The sequence below is a fragment of the Camelus dromedarius genome, chromosome 1, assembly GCF_036321535.1.
Source record: "Camelus dromedarius isolate mCamDro1 chromosome 1, mCamDro1.pat, whole genome shotgun sequence".
In the NCBI taxonomy this organism is placed as follows: domain Eukaryota; kingdom Metazoa; phylum Chordata; class Mammalia; order Artiodactyla; family Camelidae; genus Camelus; species Camelus dromedarius.
Window position 1 is genome coordinate 56790543 of NC_087436.1, and position 23271 is coordinate 56813813.

General features: G+C 36.0%; 1 protein-coding gene across 8 annotated transcripts in view; it reads right to left on the reverse strand.

Moving 5' to 3' along the window:
* Positions 1 to 23271, reverse strand: part of PDLIM5 (PDZ and LIM domain 5) — a 185445-nt gene that overhangs the window by 25849 nt on the left and 136325 nt on the right. For all 8 annotated transcript variants that reach the window (XM_031469330.2, XM_031469309.2, XM_031469300.2 and 5 more), the window contains one exon: positions 18271 to 18458. In XM_031469330.2, the coding sequence (XP_031325190.1) occupies positions 18271 to 18458 (188 nt within the window). The remainder of the gene's footprint in view (positions 1 to 18270; positions 18459 to 23271) is intronic.

The window sequence follows — 23271 nt, forward strand, 5'->3', positions numbered from 1 at the left end:
AAAAAGGGAAGGTTCCAAGTCACTTTCATTTCGCCTTTTCAAAGAACACGATTTAGATATTTTTTAAATGGGGATCAGGTTCAGGATTTCAAACAGTGGGAAAGTTACCAATTGAAAAATCTGAAAATCAGACCTCAAAGAGAGTCAGACTCTTTCATCTACCATATGCCTTTATTTTATCACATTATCTATGCATAAGCCCTAAAGTACTGAGTCACTGAGACATTTTTAGCAATAAAAGAGTGTAGTAATTCTCCATCAGTCATTGTAAAATGGGACATAATCCATCTGGCCCATGCCTCCAGGAGAAGATACATGGGGAAATAACTCATTTAACATGAGAAGCCATTCTTAAACACGAAACATGTGACTGTATCTTAGACACGTATAAAAAGGTTCTAAGCTCACTGCTGTTCCTTCCTTGGGAAGAAAAGCCTTGCTTTCTGTTACAGCCCCATTTTAGCCACTCTGAAAAAGACAGAAGTTCTCACACCTCTGTTTTGTTGCTGTGTTGCTCGTACATTGGCCCACACACAAAGCTACACAAGCCTTGTATTACCAAGCCCTGACCATTTCAAAGGAACAGTTCTTTCCTGTATGAATAGAGTGATGTTTCATTTCTCCACACTGGATTTCTCACTACTCTAGCACAGGAGAGGGCAACTTGTGAGTTGTTGAGTGCCAGCCCCCTGGCCTCTGCTCATTTGGCTTACTGGGGAGAGAGAGGTGTAAGAAGGTGACGCTTTGGAAGAGAGGAAGCACATGAGATGAGCCCTGCTTCCTTTATAATTCTGTAGAGAACTACACTACCACAGAGACCAAAACAATCCTCCACGGGGAGTACAGAAGCCGAACTACTTCGCATTTACTGAACCTGCCATAAAAACCACTTTTACGCAGGAAAAAAAGATACAAATCTCTTTAGAGATAGCAGTTTAAAGATCTCAATCTACTTATCTGTAATAAAAACAGATTTTTCTTTTAAGTTCTAATAGAACTATTAAATGGGAACACTGAATTTGCCCCATTCATAATCTAGGAATCTCAGTCACAAAAATTTAAGTGACTTATTCAAACTGAATAATGAGTGAGTCAGAAAAATGTCACAATGAGAACATCAGGGGGAGGTTAGTTCTTGACTCAAGTTTTCCTTTGTAATCTTACTCTTGAACAATTTCCATTAAATTTGGCTTCTTTTATGACTGATCTCTACTCCAATGGGGCCGTGCTTAAAAATTAATTTTTTTCTTTTGTATCAAATACATTTCGGCACCACAAAACTCATCTTGAAATTTAAAGCCGACAGTTATTCTCCAAACTAACAGTGTTAGTGAGATATCTTTTATTAACTTTAAAATGGTTATTTATAAGTCTTCTAAATGTTTGGAATGACATACATTCATACTTATCCTGTGCTTTTGTTTTCAGCACTATGATAGTCACACTTAAGATTACAACGGCTATCATTAAATAAATAAACACAAATTAGTGGAAAAACCTAGCAGCATACTAGAATACTTTCTCAGTATATAATACATCAAGTTGTCAAGTTAATCAAATAAAATATAACCAACCCACAATATGTAGAGTTGCTAATTTAAAAAATATTTGTCTTTGCGATCTGAGAATTCTAAGGGGCAATACTTTTTTAAAAAGCAAACAGACCACTGACTTACTAACCATGAAATTTAATTTACTACAAAGAAATGAAGTCATCTCTTTTGGACTACAGACTATAAATTGGAGATAAAGAATTCTGAAAAACTGAACCACAAAATATTCATTAATTTAGTAGAACATGTACTTTCTGTCATGGGAAATGTTTGTGATATATCACTTTAAAAGGTAAAATGAAAATTCTTTACTCTAGAAAGATCTTAATTGCATTTCCCCCTAAGCAGATGATTCAAGTTTGCGTTACGTATTTAGCAAATTAGTTAACACAAGTTTTAAGCAATCTTATTCTGAAATTTAATTTTCTTTTCTAACCATTGTTAGGGCTCTAAACAAGTGATGATTATCAAATTTATCCAAGTAACTTCTCACTGGGCCACATAGTATATTACTGGGGATTTACATAAAATATTACAATATTATATATTATATATAATACTACAAAATACTGTGTAATATATAAGGAATTAGAAATTATCTAATTATTTACTATATGCTTCAAAAATAGATAAGCTAAAAGGCACCTGTTTATATAAATAAAAAGTTTCCAAAGAGAAAACACAGATTAGGACCAATAAAACTCCAGGTAGTACAATGTGTGAATTCTCTGAAAACAAATGTTTTCTAACTGTATTAAGAATAAGGTAGGTTATATGATATTTTTGCTTTCTATTCCTGTTGAGAAAAAAGCTATTGACTCTAAACCAATATTCTTTAAAAGAGCATAGTGAAGATTATAATGTATACATTAAACCCCCGACCAGGCTGCACTTAAATAGGCATGAAATTCATCAGTTAAACTCTTCTGGTTCAAGTCAAATTATTCAATTGCCAGTAAAAAATATTCATATTACTGATACATATATTAGGTGGAAAAAATACTATATTATATCAAATCTTACTTGGAAACTTAACATAAGTCAATTGCGGCTAGGGGGATAACATCCCCCAAAACAAACCGCTGTGGTTAGTGTCTTCCAAGGTAGGTCACCCTTGCTAGATGTAGTGCTTTCGAATTGCTGAACATACCATTCAACAGGAGGGCAAGCTGGTGCTGGAAGATGAACTGCCCACAACAACATGAGAAATACGTAAACTGATGACTTCTTACCACGTCTATAGTACGTCCTGGTCCAAGCCACCATCATCTTTGTTTGGCTTATTATTAGTGACTGCCTAAAGGTCTTGCTTCTAGTCTTGCCAACAACATAAAGGCCAAGAAAACCAAATCAGATCATGTTACTCCTCTGAGGCTCAAAATCCTCCAACAGCTCCCTTCCAACTCAGAACTAAAACCAAAGGTCCTATAGAATCTGACTCCTGCTACCTCTCTGACCTGATGTGTCTCTTTTCCTCTCCTCCCTACCTATGGGGCCCACTGTCTTCCTTACTATTTCTCTAAGTGGCCAGTATGATTCAGAGCCTTTGTACTTCCTATTCCCTCTGTCTGGAAATCTCTCCTTCAGCTGTTTGCATGGCTTGTTTCTTCGATTCCTTCCAGTTCTCTGCTCAGAGGCCATTTTATCAATGTGGCTCTGACCATCCTGTATAAAACAGCAACCCCCTCCCCACAAACCAGCATTCTCTATACTCCTTAACTGGTTTATCATCCCTATCTAATACATTTTATGTTTTTCTTACTGCTTTTTATTATCTATTTCTCCATACCTTGAGGTCAGGGACACTGCTTATTTTGTTCACTGCTATATCTCTAGCACCTAGAACACTTCCTGGCATATTGTTTAGGAAACCTTTGTTTAGAGAATGAATGACTCTGGTAGCAGAATTATTGTCCTCCCACTGAAAGGAACCAGACTTCTTAGAGAAACTGCTGATTCTATGATTGGGACAAAAAAAAAAAATGAACATGGAAAATCTAGAATATCTTGTCAAATGAGAAAGCAAGAATGCTGTGAAAGAACTACAGTGGTATCAAATGGACTTGAAGAAGCAGATGAGACAGCTTAAGTAATAATAATAATAATAACTACAAAGGATTGAAATACTTTTTTCATGTAAGTTTACATGGGATCACAATGATTCTGGAATTTTTACAAAACCACATTAATCATTTTCACAAGATGCTAAGGGAACAATTCATTATTTTAAAACCCAGTAAAATTTAATAAAAGGGAAAAATCAAGCTTTAACAACTCTTCACCTGATAACTAACTGATCATGTTTTGTCAATATCCTACTCACCCCACTGCCATCTCTGAATTATTTTGAGGCAAATTCAGGATCTGTCATTTAATCCATAGTATTTCAGTATCATTTCTAAGAGTACTCTTTAAAAACCTACCCATAGTACCATTATCACACCTCAAATAAAAACTTCCTTAACATCATCAAATAACCAATTTTCCAGTTTATTTCTGATTATTCTCTGCATTAGTTTCTCTTGCTGCTATAACCAATTACTAAAAGCTTAACTGACTTAAAAACAGCATAAGTGTATTATTTTACAATTCTCCTTCACAGATATTACTGGGCCAAATTAAGGTGCCGGCAGGGCTGTGTTTCTCCCTGAAACCTCTAGGCAAAATCCATTTCCTTGCTTTTTCCAGCTTCTAGAGCTGCCCAAATTCCATGCTTCATGCCTTCTTCCTCCATCTCAAAGCCAGCAGGTTGAGGCCTTCTCACACTACAGTATTCCAATTCTCTCTTTGCTTCCCTCTTCTACTTTTAAAAGCCTATGGGATTACACTGGGCTCGCCAGAATAATATGCCTATTTTAAGGTCAGCTGATTAAACAATCATGATTCCATCTGCATCCTTAATTCCCCTTTGACGTGTAATGTAACATATTCACAGGTTCTGGGTATTAGGACATGGACATCTTTGGGGAGGGGCATTATTCTGCCTTCCACACATACCCCAACACAATATTAATCAGGACCCAAATAAGGAAGGTCCATATATTATATCTGGTGCATGTATGTCTTCAATTTTTTAGTCTATGAATCCTTCCATCTTCCCACCCCTTACAATATGCATGTAGAAGAAACCAACTCTCCAGTTATGTGTGTGTGTGTGTATCTGAACCTTTTTTAATAGTAAAAAGTTGGAGAAATTTTACACATACTAACCTGAACTTTCATCTTCTCAACAATAATACAAGGTATTATTCTTACTATTTGATGGGGTTAGGAATACAAAGTTCAGAAAGGATTAGTGATTTGTCCAAGGACATGTAGAGCAATAAAATGCAGCAAATGTTTTTTGAACAACTACTATTTTTTGAACAAAAATTGTGCTAGACTTTACCACTATGAACAAGACAGACATGGTTTCTGCCCTCCGAAGTTTAAAGGTTATAGACTAGTAAACAGTCAATTATGTTATAGTGGGATTAGTGCTAGAATGATGGAAAGATAATGAGTTTAATTACAGATATTCATTCAGTCAAGTGTATACTGAGAGTTTACAGTGTGACAGGTACTATGTTATGCGTGGGTACAGAAGAGAGAACCAAACATGTACTGTCCTTTCTCTCAAAGAGCTCAAACCCTTTTTTTTTTTTTTTTGAGTTGGAGGTGCTTGTGTTTCCTTTAAGTACAGATAGTCTAGTGGATATATGAACTCAGGAAAAAGAACTTAGCTAGAAGAACCGATTCAAGAGTCATCAGCATATTGATGGCTGTGAAAATTAATGAAGTTGTTCAGAGAAAGAGTAGTATGAAATAGAAGAACTCCTAAGGCATAAAGCAAAATAACAGAAATACTTTGGGAACAGAGAGGGAAGTAGGAGAAAAAACAGGAGAGTATGGCATGGAAGCCAAAGAAGCAGAGTGGAGAATATGGGATCCAAAACCATTTCTGTCTACTCCAGTGCCTATGTCCCTAAAGATTAATTCATCAAATATTTATTATGCGCTTTTTGTGTGACAAGCTCTTTGCCAGGTACTCCTTTGACCCATGAAAACATGAAGGCAGATGTTCTCAAGTGTGATCTAAATCCGGAAGTACTAACTTCTAGATGAGTTTAGAAGGAGGGGATAGTGATAACTGAGATGATTCATTTCTGCTATTTTAACTTCCTTAATAAGTCTGCTGGGATAAATTTAGGAATAATGTATGAAAGCATTATTTTTTAATTTGCTCTGGTATGTCTAACGTCTTAGATTATCACTTTTAAGCCCTTCATGTATTCTGTAAAAGATTCATTTCCTACAGAGATCTAACTTTCTTTCCCTCAACCTGACTGCCCATACTTCTCAGCCATTATATAAACTGCTTCAGAAACGAAGTATAATTACAGATCTAGTACTTCTGCTAAGGACAAACAGGCTGGAAGCATTGGAATGTTGAATCCATTTTGTTGTATAAGCTATATTGATGTAAATAGTTCACCTACTACACTTGAATTAAGAGAAAGTAACAGAGAACGTTATGGCAGTAAATCTACAGATAACCATAAAATATGTTTTAAAAATTCTGTAATATTTCATTCTTACTAAGTCAGAAATAAGGCTGATATCAAGAATACTAATATTCTCCTTCAAAAGGAAAAAGAAAAACGTTTACAGCCTGCACAAGACAGAAAGAAATCATATGGGAGGTTTCCTGGTGTGGAAAACAACTTCTCCTAGCAGGGGTGTTCGTATAAACACTGAGGCTAGTGCTGTCCTCATATAAACAACTGGGCTACATCAAAGTGACGCTCTGGTACTCTTGGGGAGATAAAGTCTTGTAATTCAACATCTCAAAGAATATGTTCACAAAGCTATGGTAGAAATTTTGCACATACTAAATTGGGCAGCAGCGATGGCTACACACTTGCACATTATCGTGGGCACCAAGTGCTTTCTTCTCCACCCCTTCCCCAATCATTTCAAACAGATGGTGGCCACGACAAGCAGAGAATCTGCGCATTTTGTCTGTCAAGCTCCTTATGTTGAAAGCATAAACAACCGTCTACTCTTCATAATCCAGGCATGAAATCACATCCAGTAGAAATAGAAAAGGTTTAAAGTTGAGCCAAGATCCAGGATCAGAAGAAAGTACATTCTAGAGAGGTTTGTGCAAATATTATCAAGTGGAATCAAACTTTTTTTCTTAATTCAGTGATTAAAAGCAAAATCGGACAGATTAAACTACTATCATCTCTCTCAGCAGTGGAGAATGCTGGTATGTATGCCGTAAAGAATTGGAACAGGTGCGCCCAAGGCCAAGTATCAGATATTTCCGCAACTTCAGGAGGTTAGTTTCTTCCATCAGCAGCCAGCCTTTCAACTCTTAAGAACCTAGATTAAACTGGATCTCGAGTATTTTAATTAAAGTGAGTGTGGGGACTTGGATTAGGTTTTCTCTTCTTTTTTAATTTGTTGCATCACACATCATCAAAATTCGGGATACAGAAATTTGCCTTTTTCTCCCTACTAACTGACCTTCCATAGAACATTTCCATTTGGTCAGAGTTACAAGTAAAAGAAACTCAGTCTGTACCTTGAAAATAAAGATAAGAGATTTTAAAATTTCTGGTTTTGCCAACATTCAATTAAAAATCAACAAATTATTTATCATTTATAGAGTTTTATAAATCACCGTATCACTGTTTCAATTTCTAATTTTATAATGGGAAGACAAATCCACGCCCTAATCATGGGTGCTCAATGTGCTTTATGCTAAGAGAGAAGTGGGGGATAAAGAAGAAGAAACAACAAAAAGAAACAAAATAATATTAAAAAAAAAAATCCCCACAAATCTGAGTTATGATTCATGACCTCAAGAATACTAAAGAGGATCACCTATATGTAAACTCAAATAGACTCTATAAGCTAAGAATTCATTTAAAACATTAAATCTGTAGAATTTAGCTTATATTTGAATGAGAAAACCATGCATTAAAATTATTTATATTCACATTATATCTAGAGTTCTCACATATCCTATTCCTAAAGTAACATAAAACCCAAATGGGCTTGGTTTCTACCATTTCCCCACCAATTTTCATCTATTTATGTAAGTGAGAAAGCAATCTAGTCTCAGAAATAAAGGAGAAAGGTACCTCAGATTTGAATGCTCATATAAATAGTGCTCATTCTTTTAATGGAAGCAGAACAACTGAAGCAGAAAGGGAAGGAAAATTTAAGAAGAGTTCCCCGTGTCAGACAACACCAAACATGTCTCTAATGATGAATATAAGTCACTGGAAAATTTAAAACTGGGGATATTTCTTATGCTTCTATTACTACTACTAATTCTCTAAGCTCGCTCTCTCTCAATTAGTCACTAGATCTTTAAGATAAACAAAACCTTATTATCATTATCCAAAGTTATATCTGAATTTCACATCTTTTAGAAGCAGAGAACACTGCTCAGCTATTCTATGCTGGAGGAAGCAGTATCTCTAGCATAATGACTAATGTTAAGATACTTGTGGACTCCTCATTCTTTTCATTTCTAGTTGTGTGAACTCAGAAATGTCATCACTTTGGGTCTCAGCTTCCCTCATCTGTAAAATAGCAAAAATAACGACCTCAAAGTGTAAGAGGGTTAAATAAGGTGGTATAAGCAGTGTTTGCTTACAGTTCCTTGAATGTGGAAGAAATGCTTCATCACTGTCAGTCATTATTACACTCTGACACCAGATCCTACATGGCTAAAAAAAAGAAAATATCCATTCAACAGCTACCTAGTGAGCACATTTAATGTTTCAGCTCTAGGAAATCTTCTGGTATGAAAGATACACCTAAGAATAAGATACCTGCTCCCAAAGAATTTCCCTTCTTATGGGTGATGTTCACAAGCAAATAGGCAACTCAGGGCCTTAGGATTAGTGTCGGACGAGGGTGCCCAAGATCCCCAGTAAAGTGTACAGCTGCTGTGCAGAATTATCAGGCATGGTTTTTCTTACACCTGTGGTTTAAACCTAAAGTTTTTTTTTTTCTGCAAATGGCTAAATATTTTAAGTTTTGTGGGCCATATAGTTTATGTTGCAACTACTCAACTCTGCCACTGAAGCATGAAAGGAGTCACAGACAACATGTAAACGAATGAGCATGTCTGTGCTCCAGTAAAACTTTATTTACAAAGACAGGTGGTGCAGCAGAGGTGGCCAAGGGCCCCTGGTTTGAATCATATGCATTAATTAATAAGATGTAATAATTCTGCATGAAAAGCATATGTGAATAAATCCAAGTATCTTCCCTTAAAAATGACTTAATATTTTGATCTCAGGGTGAGAGGAGAATGGGGAGGAAGAAGAGCTTTCAAAACAGTGCACCTGCATCACCGTGGGAAGCTTCCAGCAAGGGGGTCAATTCCAATCAGAAGACATTTAAAATTAAAAAAAAAAAGAGGGCAGTTAATGGCTGTTACTTTGATTTTTTCCTGTATGAGAGTCATAATTCTAAACAAAAATATATTTGTTACATAAAGAGACAGGGGATATTTACATGCTTCACACCATGGTTTTGACAATGGACAACACCAGTTAAGCCTTTACAGCAAGTGAACTGTTTAGTTTAATGATGTCAAAATGCAGGGGAGCAGATGGCAATAAAACATTATTAGAAGAGATGAAACATACGCAACTGGTAGCAGTTTACTTATTCATATCAAAATTTAAAAATGGAACCAATAAATCTATCCATCCTAGCTAAGCAAATCTAGTTATCTCGATTTATTACTGCAGCGGAAAGCCTACAATGAAATTTGGGATGGTTGTAGAAACAGTAATTTCCTTTCTCACCCCTATCTCCTTTAGACCTCAAATAAAATATAGAATTTATATCCACTTATAACTGAGATGCACATCATTCAGTCTTCGATCTAATCAGATCTCACAAATACATCCAAGTCTTCCTTGAAAAAAAGACTGCATCAGATCTCTCCAAAGCTCTGTCCATAATGAATAAAAAAACTTTTTTTTAAAATTTCTAAAATGTAGCATACACCAGGAGCAGGGTATGGTAAAGGGTCGTGTTAACTAGAATCTTAGATAAATTTAAAAACTGCAGTTTAGAAGCAATGAAAATGTTACTTGAAACAGATCTCACTAATTGCAAGTTACCTAGTCTATCTGCTCTTTCTAGGCTATCCCTAAGAGAGCTAGTTCTTCCTAAATATATTCACTGATGTGATCTTGTGATATAGAAAATTGCACCATTTAGTCAAAATAACTGGGTTCAAATCACTATAGGACCCTGAGCAAATTTTTTGACACCTCTTTGACTCTGAATTACCTCACTGGGAAAATGATGCCCATTTAAAATTTTAATGATATTACCTTTTTGTATATTCTGAATAAAAGGATACTTTAAAGAACTGAAAAATTATAAAAACATGATTATTACTACTAATCAACGATATCCACTATTTTACTGTTAAAAGAGGATGTTTGCTCCTCTCAAGGCTACCAACTATATTCTTGCGTTCCAAATGGCCCAGTGAGTACTCCCCAAGACAATATAACAGAGCTAAAATTAACTGAATATTCATTTTGAAAGTAGGCTTGTATCTTTTTCCCTTTTTCACTTGACCAAAAGAAATTTATTGTGTCCCTAAAAGATTTGCAAATGACTCCAAGTGCTTACTTGCACTGTGCTTTTTCAAAACACAATTCATCTTTTAAAAAAGAAATACTGATGTTTGCAAATCTCATTGCCAACTATAAGCTCTCGCTTTTACTACATATATTAAAATTGCTTCACAAAAAAATCAGCAATTCACTAATAAGAAGCCTGTATACATATTACAGATATTCCCCGCTTTCAGGAAGTTTGTTTTGTGCCACTTTGCTTTTATGAAAGACTTCATTAGTGCTCATTTTCACTAAACCGAAAGAAATCTAAAGAGGATTTTTACTTTTATGAAAAAAGGTAATTGCTTCTTTGCTTTCCATGACTTTGCCTTACAAAAGGTTTCATAAGAACCTCTGCTTTCAGACAGCAGAAGAAACTTGTACCTGATACACGTGAAGGGAACGATGCCGTAAGTAGAATATAGGGAAATATTTGTTACATATGGAGTAAAGGAGGTTAAGAATGTCTCATATTAAATGATAAAATACTGCTTGTGTACTGGGTATATCACCATAATATTCAGTAAATACCTTTACTTTTCTCTGTAGAATGTCTACCTCCATGGACACATTTAATAATAAAAGTAAAAACAAGAAATCCAATAATTTCTTGCCAGCATCAGGGGACAGAATAGATGGAGTTGTGTGTAATTAAACAAAGAATGAAGGTGGCATTATTCTAACATGCTACAAGAACTGCAAAGAAAACAGAAAAAGGAGACATTTCAGCATGGCTAGACACCACTACATGACAAAGAAAGAACACATAACACAGCTTATTTTCAATGGCTCTATGAAATAAAGTCATACTATTTTCTAAAGAAAAATGGTGATTAGAGCATTAGCCAGTACTGTATAGCTCAATGCTTTTTCTGAGCAACAAACTGTGTTATTTATTAAAAACTTACAATGTTAACACATTTAAGAATCATTACAAATGCTCTCAAAATCGACATATTTTTAAAAGTGGGAAGAAATAATCCGTAATTAATGAAAAAAAAAAAGTAAAGTCTATGCATGGACTTAAAGCTTTCTGAACTACACACAAATAACATAAGTATTTAATTTTTGACCAATGGGGCGCTATAGAGTTTTTCTTCTTTAGTCTCAGAAGAAACCCCTTTTTCATCTCATGATATTTATTTCCATGACAACATGTAGTACAAGTGCTTCCTGCAAAGGCAAGCAATGCAGTGCGGATCATGCCAAAGCAACCAACCTTGTATTTGCAACTATAAAGAAATGAAAAAGAGTGAACGTTTAGCACATACTGATTTAGAGGAAATGAATGCACTCACCTGAGGAAATGCGGCAAAAATAGACTAGTTGTGTTAGAAAAGCAAACTTAAACATATTTCTCAAGTACAAGGTGCAATCCACTCAGATTTTTACTTTATAACTACACACATTACATAAACTTAAAGATACAATCAATTTTTGAGCCATAGTCTGAATTAAAACAAAGTATAGTTTCTTTAAGCCAAATGCAATCCTCTACCAGGGTTCTAACAGAGGATACATGAATACTCCACAAGGGACAACACTCCCCAGGGGAGCGGTGGTTAGAACCTGCCTCCCAGGCAGGTTAAAGTGTAAGTACTTTGCATTCTCTTGCTGTTGGAATTCTCTCTGCTCCCACTGTCAATGCCCAGGTTAATACTCATTATCATCACCCCTGCACAGGATTACCTCAACAAACGCATCAGTCGTCTCTAGGACTCCAGTCTTAATCTCTATACTGAAGTCATGATAACCTTTTAAACACACTAATGCAGTAATGATCTGTCAATAATGCCAATCTGATTGTGTCACGGTCCAACTTACAAATCTTACCATAGCTTCCTTTCTGCATCTATCCACACTCTTTTTTACTTTCAAAGCCTTTTCTGAGCAGACCCCCACTAATCCATCCAACCTTCTTTCCAGCCACTCTACTGTCCTGAACATACTGAACCACTTGCCCTTCCGCAGAGAAGCCAAGTTCTCTGAGAGCTTCCACGTATGTTGTTCCCTCTCCAACTTGGCCTCTTCCTGAAAATATTCAAGGGGGCCTTGACTGCATATAATTTTACTTTACGCACAAACATGAACACTTTGTTCTTGCATAAACTATGACTCCACTATAGACAAATACACACGCTACCTCAAGACTGTATCACTGGAACTTTATTGGTCTTTTTCTCTGGTTCCCACTGACCCAGACCTCCAGGCCTTCTGACCTGGACCTTATAATCAGATTTAATTCTGTATTTTTTTTAAATTGATTTCTGTTACTTACTGGTGCTTTGCATCCCAGTTAATTTGTCCACCGTGACAAGGCTGGTGAACTATTCCTAATATTTCCTCTGCATTCCACTTCTTGGTTTCTTATATGCTGTAAATTTCCATATTTTTTGAGAAAAAACTTCCTACCAGATGGCTTCAGATCTATTATTAATTTTTTTAATTACTGGAAAATAATAATACAGTACTAGTTACAGTATTGTTTATGTTCGCAACTTTTAAGCCTTCTGGGAATTTAATCTCCAAGGACAGTGAAAGCCCCTTCTCCTTTATCTGTATGTATGGTTTTTAATGGTGGCCCTTGGCAGGCAGCACGCCCACCCTGTTCAGTGACTGCCGTGGGGATTTCAAGTCTGGCAGGAGGGAAAAACAATGTCTGGACAATCCTTCAAATCATCTGAGGATGTCCAAAATAAGACAAACAAACCTAGCACTGGCATTTACAGAATGAGGGCCTGTAAACGGTGCCAGCTATTGGTTCAGTGCTGTAAAACAAAGATAGTAAAACTTGGTCCCTGTCCTTAAGGGGTTCTAAAAACACAGGTAAAATACACATATGTAAACAACCAAAATGAACAGGATGAATGTTACAATAAAGCCATCATCAAAATTTTGTAGGAACATAGAGAAAGAATAGGCAACTACTCAGAGGACTCAAGAAAGGGTCACAGAAGAGATGACATCCGGTATTAAGGAGTGGAGAGAAATTTCTCAGGGGTAGAAGGGTGGGAAAGCAGTTTAAGTAAAAGAAGCCCCTTGTACAAAGTACAGACGTGTGCGCCTGAGGAATGGTATAAACTCACAAACTTGAGTGTGCCAGGACCGGAGGGACCACGAGGAAAGATAATACAAAGTGAGTGAGGCTGGAGAGGAAGCTGGCACACGGCTGTGAAAGGACTGTGAATCCAGTTAAGAAGCCAAACATTTAATGTGTGGGCAGCAGAGGGCCCACAACATCTTCAAGCAGGGAAGTCACGTGAGGAGAACTGTTGTATTGGATGGTAACAGTGTAAGTTACTAACACTATCATTAAAAAGAATAAAGGGCTAGACACACCACCTTTCTTGAGTATCTTCTATGTACCAGGCACTTCAATATACATTGCATCATTCGAGCCCCACAACGATACTACAGGGAGCTTTTTATACCCTTATTTTAGTAAAGAAACTGAAGTCCCAGCACCCCATCCAGGCAACATCTACAGCCTTCTGAAGTCGCTGCCCCAGAGGGCAGGGGTTTCTATTCTTCAGGGCCTCTCTAGTCAACAAACTGGGTTCCACGAACAGTAGGCCTGATCCAGCAAAGCTCTGCTTATATTCTAATGCACTGGTCATTCTCATTGTGTATATAATTAAAGTTAGAAAACTTATGTGCTTTCAACATGTCATGGCTCTTCATGACTTTAAGACTGAATTTGTGAAAAACACCTGACTATATTTGGTAAGACAGTAATATTTTATATATATACTTGCATCAAATGAACTAAACTTACCTAATCTGGTAATCAATAACCTAAACCAAATCTAGGAAAAATATTATATTCCAGATTAGGTCACCTACAGAAACACAGGAACATATTTTTAAATGTATACTGTTAAATTTAAAAGGGTTTTAAAAATATCTATCTAACCACTTATTATATACAATATGAAAATTTCAAGTGTTAAAAAGCCTGTCAGACGTACAAATGTAGTGAGTTAAAATATAAGTGTAAAGAAGTACAAATCCTCAATTTTGAAAAATAACAAGAAGAATCTTGCCTTTTATGTAATTTACTAGCTCCAGTAAACATTTCTAAAGGGGACTACTGCATTGGAATTATGGAAGTTATTACCAAAGACAAGGTGCATGTAGGAAGTAATATGGCTAGCTTACGTAAAGCTCAAGCATGGATTCTCACTTCTTTTGTATCTTGATACTTTCATGCAGGCTATGAACTTTTTAACATTTTGTATCCTCAAATATTTAGCTGTCCGTCTCTGGCAAGCTGTGTATGTGTGGCAGTGTATGTTAAACTACACTCCTGAGAAAAAGAAGATAATCCAGTCTAAACTATCATGCTGTGACATACACACCTAGTCCCTATTTGTCAACTGGTGTTGCATTACTGTGCTCTTGAAAGACTTCCGGGTAACACGGGCTATATGATACCACAAGTGAAATGATCTCAGATTTAAAGTCAGAACTTCAATGGAGGTAACAGAAACCCATGACAGGTTCAGAATGCACTTGTAGGTCTTAAAATTCCAATTAGCCCTTTCAGTGTAGCCTTTTGTTTTTGATTTTGTGTTTTTTGGTTATCATTTCAAAACTAAATCAGTCATCACCCAATAGGCAAAAGTATAACTAAAATACTTATTTAAATAAGTGTCTTTCAAACTGTTTCTTAACTATAAAAATAGAAAGATTCAAAATATAGGTGTCTGTATGTGTGCATATATAGACACTTACATACATATTCATGTATATATACATCCATAAACTAAAACCACATTTTCATAATGTGATATGTACCCTGAATATGTTAATATACTTCATATAGTAAAATACTCTCATATTTTCTACTCTGTTTCACTTTTTATGAAAAGACTGACTGTGTCCATTACACTGTTTCACGATCAATTAAGTGGGCCATAGACTGCATTTTGCTGATTCTGCTCCCATCCTTCCCATCCAACTGCAGGAATTATTTTAAAATGATATCTTTGGTGTTGGTGGGTAGGTGAGGGGGGTAATAAAATCTTTTTTTTTTCCCCTTTTTTTTGCCCACACTAGAGCACAGCTGTGAACTAACAAGAGAAAGAAGCTTGAAGTTCTCAGCATGAGAAAAGAAACGCCACCTGTTCAGTGTCTGATCTGAGTCCACACTAGTGCAGCGACTGGCCTCTCTAGCTTTTGCACTCTTTGGTTGGCACTGTCGTTTTCACAGGTGAGTTGTGAAGAACGTTAAGAACCCATCATGAAACAGCTACCACCTTCTAAATCAGAAGAACTTTTTCATTTGCATTAGGAAGCCCCTGAAACTATTTATCAAAGACTAAGTAGATTCTGAGGTTTTTGTTTTGTTTTGTTTTGTTGAAATATGGTGTAATGCTAGGTAGAGTAAAATTATAGAATTTGGGTGGCTGGGAATTTTGTATTCATTTTACAATTTTTACAAAATAGCATAAAATAAGTAACTTTTACATAACATAAACTCATTGTCAGTCTGTAGAACCTAGAGCAAGACAAACAGCAAGAGTTCTGCAAATATTTTTTGATTTGAGCTTAGCATCATGATGTAGTTCAACTAAAACTTCACAACTGCAAAACATTTTCTTTTAATAATAATTAATGCTTTATAGTGTTATATACACTGTATAATTTTCTGTACTGTTGTAGTTTTTCTCAACTAGATTCAGTTATATCTTCTGTAAAAAGATTAATATTTTAAATATTAACCAAGTGAATCATGATTATAGTTTTATATCTATATTATTTGCCTGCTTTGATTATTGTAACAAACTAAATTAGACCAAGAGAAACAAGGATTCTGTCGCCCTCTCGTGGTAATTTTGCTGTAGTGTATTCTCCAGGAGTTACACATCTTTTCACTCTAATAGGCAGAGCAGTATTTTGACCAGTTTCGGAATTTCCAAAAGCAGTACATACACTTTCTGCCCTTCACAGCACATATACTTTGTACCCTTCCTTAAGTTTCTACCTCTGAAATTTAGTTTTTTCCTTGCTTTTTTAGGAAACATTTTCCTGTTCCCTTTCAATTACCATACCAAAAAAAATTTTATGAAAGTTGCTTTCTGTATTCTAATCACATACAAAATAATTACAGCAACTCTCCATTGTCATAGCTAAGCTTTAAGGAAATGGAAATAATTTAAAATGTGTAGGGCTGAGCCATCAGCATTTTTTTCAAGAGAATAGATCTTGCTAAGTCAAATAGTGCAGAAATCTCTAATGATATTAGTCTAAATATTTTAAGGGTTCAAAAGTAATAAAAGTCTTTTCTTTAAAACAGTCAAGATCATATGCAATGGCTTTTTTTCTTTCTCTCGTAACACAAAACTTGTAGCTTCTTTGCAAAATTAGCAATGGTAATTAGAAACTATACAAAATGACACTATGAAATAAATTTTAACTATATAAATAATCAGTAATTTTCTAAAGATAACTGACTTACAATAAATGTAGTGTTAATATATTTAAACACTATGGAAAATACAAAACAAAGATGGATTCTTAATGAAATTAATTAAAAATCCCCTCTTTCCACTCTTATAACTTAAAAAATTCTTAAATAATAATAAACGGTCTTTTTTTTTAAAGCTATCATATTTTTCAAATCAACCCCTTGTGCAGTCACTCAATACTCATCCCAAAACTGATAAGGAAGGACTGGAATTACACAGGGGATAAGATGGGGTGGGGGGAGGGAAGTGCCTTCTTTGCAGAGGAACCAGAACTTTCAAAAATAAGGTAACATGGCATGTCTCAGTAACTGAAGATACTTCAGGAAGACCACAGCACAGATTATAAATTGGGAGCAGCAGGAGATGAGACTGAAAAGGTAGCAGAGGTCAGAGTGGATATGGTCTTAATGGGGGAAACACAGCACAGCATGTGTGGCAGGAGAGTGACATGGGCAAAGAAAGATCACCTGTAACGGAGGACAAATCGATGGGGTGAGGAGATTGGGAAATCAGTTAGAAGCTGTTCTCAGCGACAAGGGCCTGTACCAAAGCAATGGCTCTGACCACACAGAGAAGAAACGTGAGAAGTACTAAGAAGAGGAACCATTAGGTGTTAGTTACTGTGAGACCATGGGGCCGGCGGTGAGGGTCTCAACCTTACTTTCTAGCTGTGGTGCCTGGGTGCCAGGGATGGGTGATGCTATTTTTGGATGTGCTGCATTTACGGTGCCACCTGGGACAGCAGGCAGGTCAACAAGTTTGAGAATACGGGGTTCAGGAGAGAGAGGCCTGCCTATCATCAGGGGCAGGGTAGTAAAAGGAATCTGGATGACGCATCATCCAGGGAGAGCACAGAGAGTAAGAAGAGATGAAGGCTGAGGGAAGGATCAGCAACATTTAAGGACGGTCTCATCTTCCTGTTAAGAGGTACTTTAGTCCTAGAATCATAACCTTCATTTGTGTTTGGAGAAATATTTAGTTTCTTTTCATTTTGCAAATCTGAAAACTGAGTGTCAAGAGGTTAAGTGACTTTATTTAAAGCTGTTTATCTGCAGAAGTGAATAAAAACTCAGATCTCCAAATGAAGCCCAAGCTGCTCCCTCCTACCATGCTAGAAATGCTCTCTTTCTAGTACCTACTGTGTCCTTCCTCCGCTTCTGCCTCGTGAATCTTCAGAGGACAAAAAGTAAGAGTCCTTTTCTTCAGTAACTGTCTGATAGCAACAAATGCCTCTGTTGTTATTATTTTGTATATATGATCAAAACTAAAATGCTGTAGTTCCAAGGCTACCTTTCCAACAATATAGTTCGTTAGTAAGACCCTAGATTTACAATTCAACCCATGCTTCCTGAATAATCTGGGAAACCAGGCCATGCCCAATTCTATAATCAGAAATAGCAAGTGGCAGTTGCATCAAAAACACACCGAGAATGTTTAAGAGACACTTCAGAGAGAAACAAAGCTGTAACTATTCCTCTCAATTTTTAAACTGTAGATAGCTGAGACTAGGTTTCACCAGTGTATTCGATCATATATCCCAAACACATTTTCATAATTACACTTAAGAAAAGCAAAAAGCAAGCAACTTCTCCAGCATACCTGCTTGGTTTGGCCGTTGCCAGCTTGGTGACTTGATCCCACTGGTGGATCCCAGAGGCTTGAAGGCGGCGGCAGTAGTGAGCCCAGCTACCCCGGCCACCCCGGCCCTGGCAGAGGCTGGGCTCCCCGGCCCCTCTGGCGCTGCAGCCGCTGGCAGAGCCGACTGCTGAGACAGCTCGTGTGTGATGCTGGGGAGAAAAGGAAGGAAACGTTTTTGGCGAAGTGGTAGCAATCTAACTTAGCAATGATTCCTTCTTTTCTCAATCGATTAAATCTTGAAGGAGAACAAATATATTAATTAATTAATTAATGGATATTTTGAAAAAGAAAAACTCTAGTACCATGATTGAGGGGCCGCCTCTCTTTAAAACAGGAAAAAAGAAAAGGAAAGGAATCAGATTGTAGTTGTTCAATACTTTGGAAATTCTCTTTAAAAGGTCTACCAGGAGAAATTAGGCACTGAAAAACTTGTACAGCCAATTCTTTTAAATAATAAGCTAATCTCCTATTCCTTCAGAAGAATCATCTAGATGAAAACAGTTAATTTTTGGAGAAACCCTGATAATTTCTACCAAATGGCACAGATGTTGCTTTCCTCTTTCCCACATTCCTCTGGTAATTTATGAACTAAGTTTCCTGACATCTTACCAGTCACTCTTTTCACTCACGTATCCACTCAGTTACTCATTCATTCAATAAATACTCAAGCACCTCCTACATGCCAGACACTGTGCTCCATCCGCATTGGCCTTACAGTGGTAAAAAGAGAGACAACACCCAGTGCTCCGTGTTCTGACGACAAGAAAACGAGGAACAAGTCTGCCATGGTCCTCTCTCAGTCAGGTATTTGCTTAACAGGAGGTCTTACTGTACTGGTTCCAGATTGATTTAGACAATCATAAGGCTTTTATTATCCCAGACATCTATTATTCTTAACTATACATCATCATTTCAAACAAAATAATATCAGGTAGTTCAAATTATAAAATATGCTCTTTGGAATGATGCAATACTCTAGCAGTTTCTCTCAAGTGAAGTATAACAATGACAACAACAATAACACATCCTACTAACTTTTCCATAGAAATTGAGGTCTGGTTGCTAAATAATTCCATGCACAGAAACTCAATTCCTTCAATAACTGAAACCAATAGCTGGAGGAATCGTTCAATAAAGACATACTACATTAATACTTCAGTAAATACTATATTAATGACTTCAGTAAAATAAATACCCTTAATTATACCATTTACTTTGAGATTATTTCAACAAAATTTTCAATGCAATCATGCCCACTATACTATCAAATGACCAAGAACACCTAATTTCCCCAATGCCTCCTGAATCCCAGATAACACCGAACAAAGCAGGTCTGAGGCCGCCTCTCCTTAGGAAAGGCTGGCTGCAAGGTTGCCCTTTGCCTGGCATGTGGGAACTTGGCTGGTAAACAGTTCCCTAGAGTCATATAAAACTTCCTCTAAAAGATAGGGTGGCTCATTGTGCCTAAACTATATGAACAATGCGGTAAACACCTGCTTTCCTCCTGTGAGTCTCCAGTTCTGGTATGAACGAGGCCCAGCATGCCTTCGTAAGGATCCCCAATTAAGTCTGTCTCAGGTACTTGGCTTTTAATGAGCTTCTCTGGTTGACAGCGCTTTGCCTGTCTTGTTCTTACTCATTGCTGGAGGAATCTACATGTACTATGTGACATCACTGCAACAGGACCTCTAGAAATTTGAACCTCCTTTCTTTAGATTTGGTCCCACGCACCTTTCCCCCTTGCTGATCATGCTTTGTACTCTTTCACTGCAATAACTCTTAGTCATGAGCATGACTACAGACCGAGTTCTGTGAGTCCTCCAGTGATTCATCAAACCTAGGGGTGCTTTTAGTGCACCTCTGCACGAAAACAGTTTTGAAAAATAGTATGGGAGCTACTTTCATTTTCTGGAAATATTATCCTCTATTATTGTTCTCTCAAATTCAGGTGCAGAAGAGCTATCACCTTCTTTCATCATTTCTAAGCAGAAAGCAGTTTGATGAAAAACTAAAACCTGTTTGATGTTAAAACATACAATGAAAAAATTAAGTGCTTTAATAATTTTATCATAAATAAAAAGTGAAAGATTGCTTACTCAATAGCAATGCTGAACACAGTTATCAATAAAGATGGCACAATAAATAATATTAATGGAAGCAGAGTTTAAGGATTATAGTTGGTGCCTTTTAAAAGATTTGTGATGGACAGATTATTTTACTTCTCTAAGCCTCCATTACCTAAACTTTAAATGGGGATACTACTTTGCTCATAAGAGTTCCATGAGACTTAGTAAGAGTTCTCCTTAGATACAAAGGGTGTGCAGTAAATTATAAAGAACCTATAAAAATCTAAGTTATAAGCAAGAAAGTTCTTCCAATTACATTTATATTCAGGATTGACTGGCAGAGTTAAATAATCTCTGGAGAAATACAGCTCTATTAACTTAAAATATATAATGGAGTAATTGGAGAATACTGGGCTTTACTTAGGCAATCATATATCAGAATATATCATGCCTAGGACTCTAAAACTGAAAAACATTGTTTTCCCAAATATTTAACCATTTGCTACTATTTAAAGAAAATATATTAAATTATGTATAGTGTACTAAAAATGAAAGAATTAATAAAACTACTAGCTATACAATTTTATATCTGGGAATAAATGTTATCAATAATCAATAATCGCAAAATATTTCAAACTGATGACTAATTTATTAACATGCCATGATTACTTATTTCTGAAATCATGACTAATATATATTTTCCCTAAATTTAAATTGTTTGAGGTATACCTAAATTCTGAACAAAATTAAAATGCTTTCTAAAAGATGCTAACGAGGAAACCAGAGCAAATCCATAAATACCCTTGGTTAACATCACAGAAGCTAAGAATCAAATATGGTCATTTTCAATAATGTGCCAAATAAGCACTAAAATGAAATGTTAAATTAATAAGTCTTCTATCTCAAGAATACTGAAGTTTCTGTTTCATATTTCAAAAACTGAAAATGGAGAAACATATACTGATAGAGCAAAGGTTTCTTTTCAAAACTGAACTAATGGGGAAAAAATAAGGAAAAAACAAGTAAATTTCAGTGTAAGCAACCTGAGTTATCTTGAGTTTACATTCTTTTCCCACATTTGTTTAACTACTACAGCAAATACATTTCAGTTGCAGTTGGGACCAATTGGAAATTTCAAGTCTGTTTTCAAAGGAAAAATCCTGCTCAAAGAATAATCTTGAAGTAAATTTATTCCAATTTCATGTTTACATTTTTTTAAAGGCAGCTGTACACTACAGATTTAATTATGTCAATATTTAAACAGTTTTTTAGCCAAAGTTTCACAAAAATTGATACACTTATACACAGATTCTTAAGTGGCAGGAGAGGAGTATTTCTGGAAGGTCAGAACCATAAGCAACTTATAGTTTTAATAGAATTCTTCTGTCAAAACTCTATAAAAGGACCTAGAAAAACAGAACAGTCATGAGATGCCTTCCTTCCAGAATTCTGTTTACAAGAAAATTTTTTGTATTTTCCTAAGCAAAATTCTTTAACTTAGACTTTCTGTATCAAAACTCGACATGCTAAATATACTACAATGGAGAGAAGCAAGTCTGGTATTATACTACACTTCATTATAATTTTAAAGATTACTGTCATACAAAAGCAAAAATCAGAGATAAAATACCTCTGACATTAGCCCAACTGCTCTTTTTGGTACTCTTCCCACTGAGGCAGCAAGGGCTCCTCAGGACACCCTGTATCCCTGCTGTGCAAGATGCCAACTAGCTTACCTTGCCGAGAACCATTTTCCTTTTTCAAATATCAAAATATATTTAGTTTGTGCCCACTGCTGTTAATAAAAGGTAACGAAAATGACTACTAACACTTGCTCTAGAAATGGGTCCATAGATAAATATTCAGTCAGTCTATAACTGCAGGCCTACTTTTTTTTTTTTAAACAAAAAGTTCATTTCAACAATAAGACGCCTGAGTTGAAGCAAAAACTATCTAGGATTCATTTCTTTTAGAGCAGCTCACCCTGCTGCAAGACACACTGCCTTACATGTAACAACTACAGGTCAAAAAGTTACACAATTATCCTCGGTTTACAATGGTAAATGAAAAACGTTAAAATTCTCCAATCAAACAAGGTATGCAAGGATTTTATGTTGTTCTTTTTCTGTTAAACGGTGAGGACAAGATAACTCACTGGAATACAAAGCTATCAGCTGAAAAAGCATGGAGAAGGGAGCAGTAAAGTGGAGAAAGGGGTATTTTCTCATAAGCAGTATTTTCCCCCATCCTATCTTATTGAATGTCAATCAAAACACACCGTAGGCCATTTTACTAAAAAGAAATGCAACAGATGCTCTTCTGGAGAGAGAATTTAGAGCATTCCATTAGGTTCTCAAAGGGTCTTTTTATTCCAAGTGTGATCAGTAACCTGCCTTTGTACAGACTCAGCTCTGACAATGTACTATGCCTGCTCATTTAACAATCACAATGCCACAAATATAATTTCAGGTTTTATTTTCTTAGAGGGAAATGTACAATGATCTCTTTTCCCCCTGTTTAAACACCTCCCTTAAAAGTTATCATATAATTTTATTGCACTCTGTTTTACAGTGCTTTGCACATACTGCATTTTACAAATTGAAGGTTTATAGCAATCTTGCATCAAGCAAGTCTATAGGCACCATTTTTCCAAAAGCATCTGCTGCTTACTTACTCTGTGTCTCTGTGTCACATTCTGGTAATCCTCAAAATAGTCCAAACTTTTTCATTATTAATATACTTGTTACTGTGATCTGGGATCAGTGATCTTTGATGCTACTATTGCAAAAAGATTATGATTCTTGGAAGGCTCAGATCATGGTTAGCATTTTTAAGCAATAAAATATTTTAAATTAAGGTATGTGCATTAGTTTTTTAGACATACGCTATTGTACAC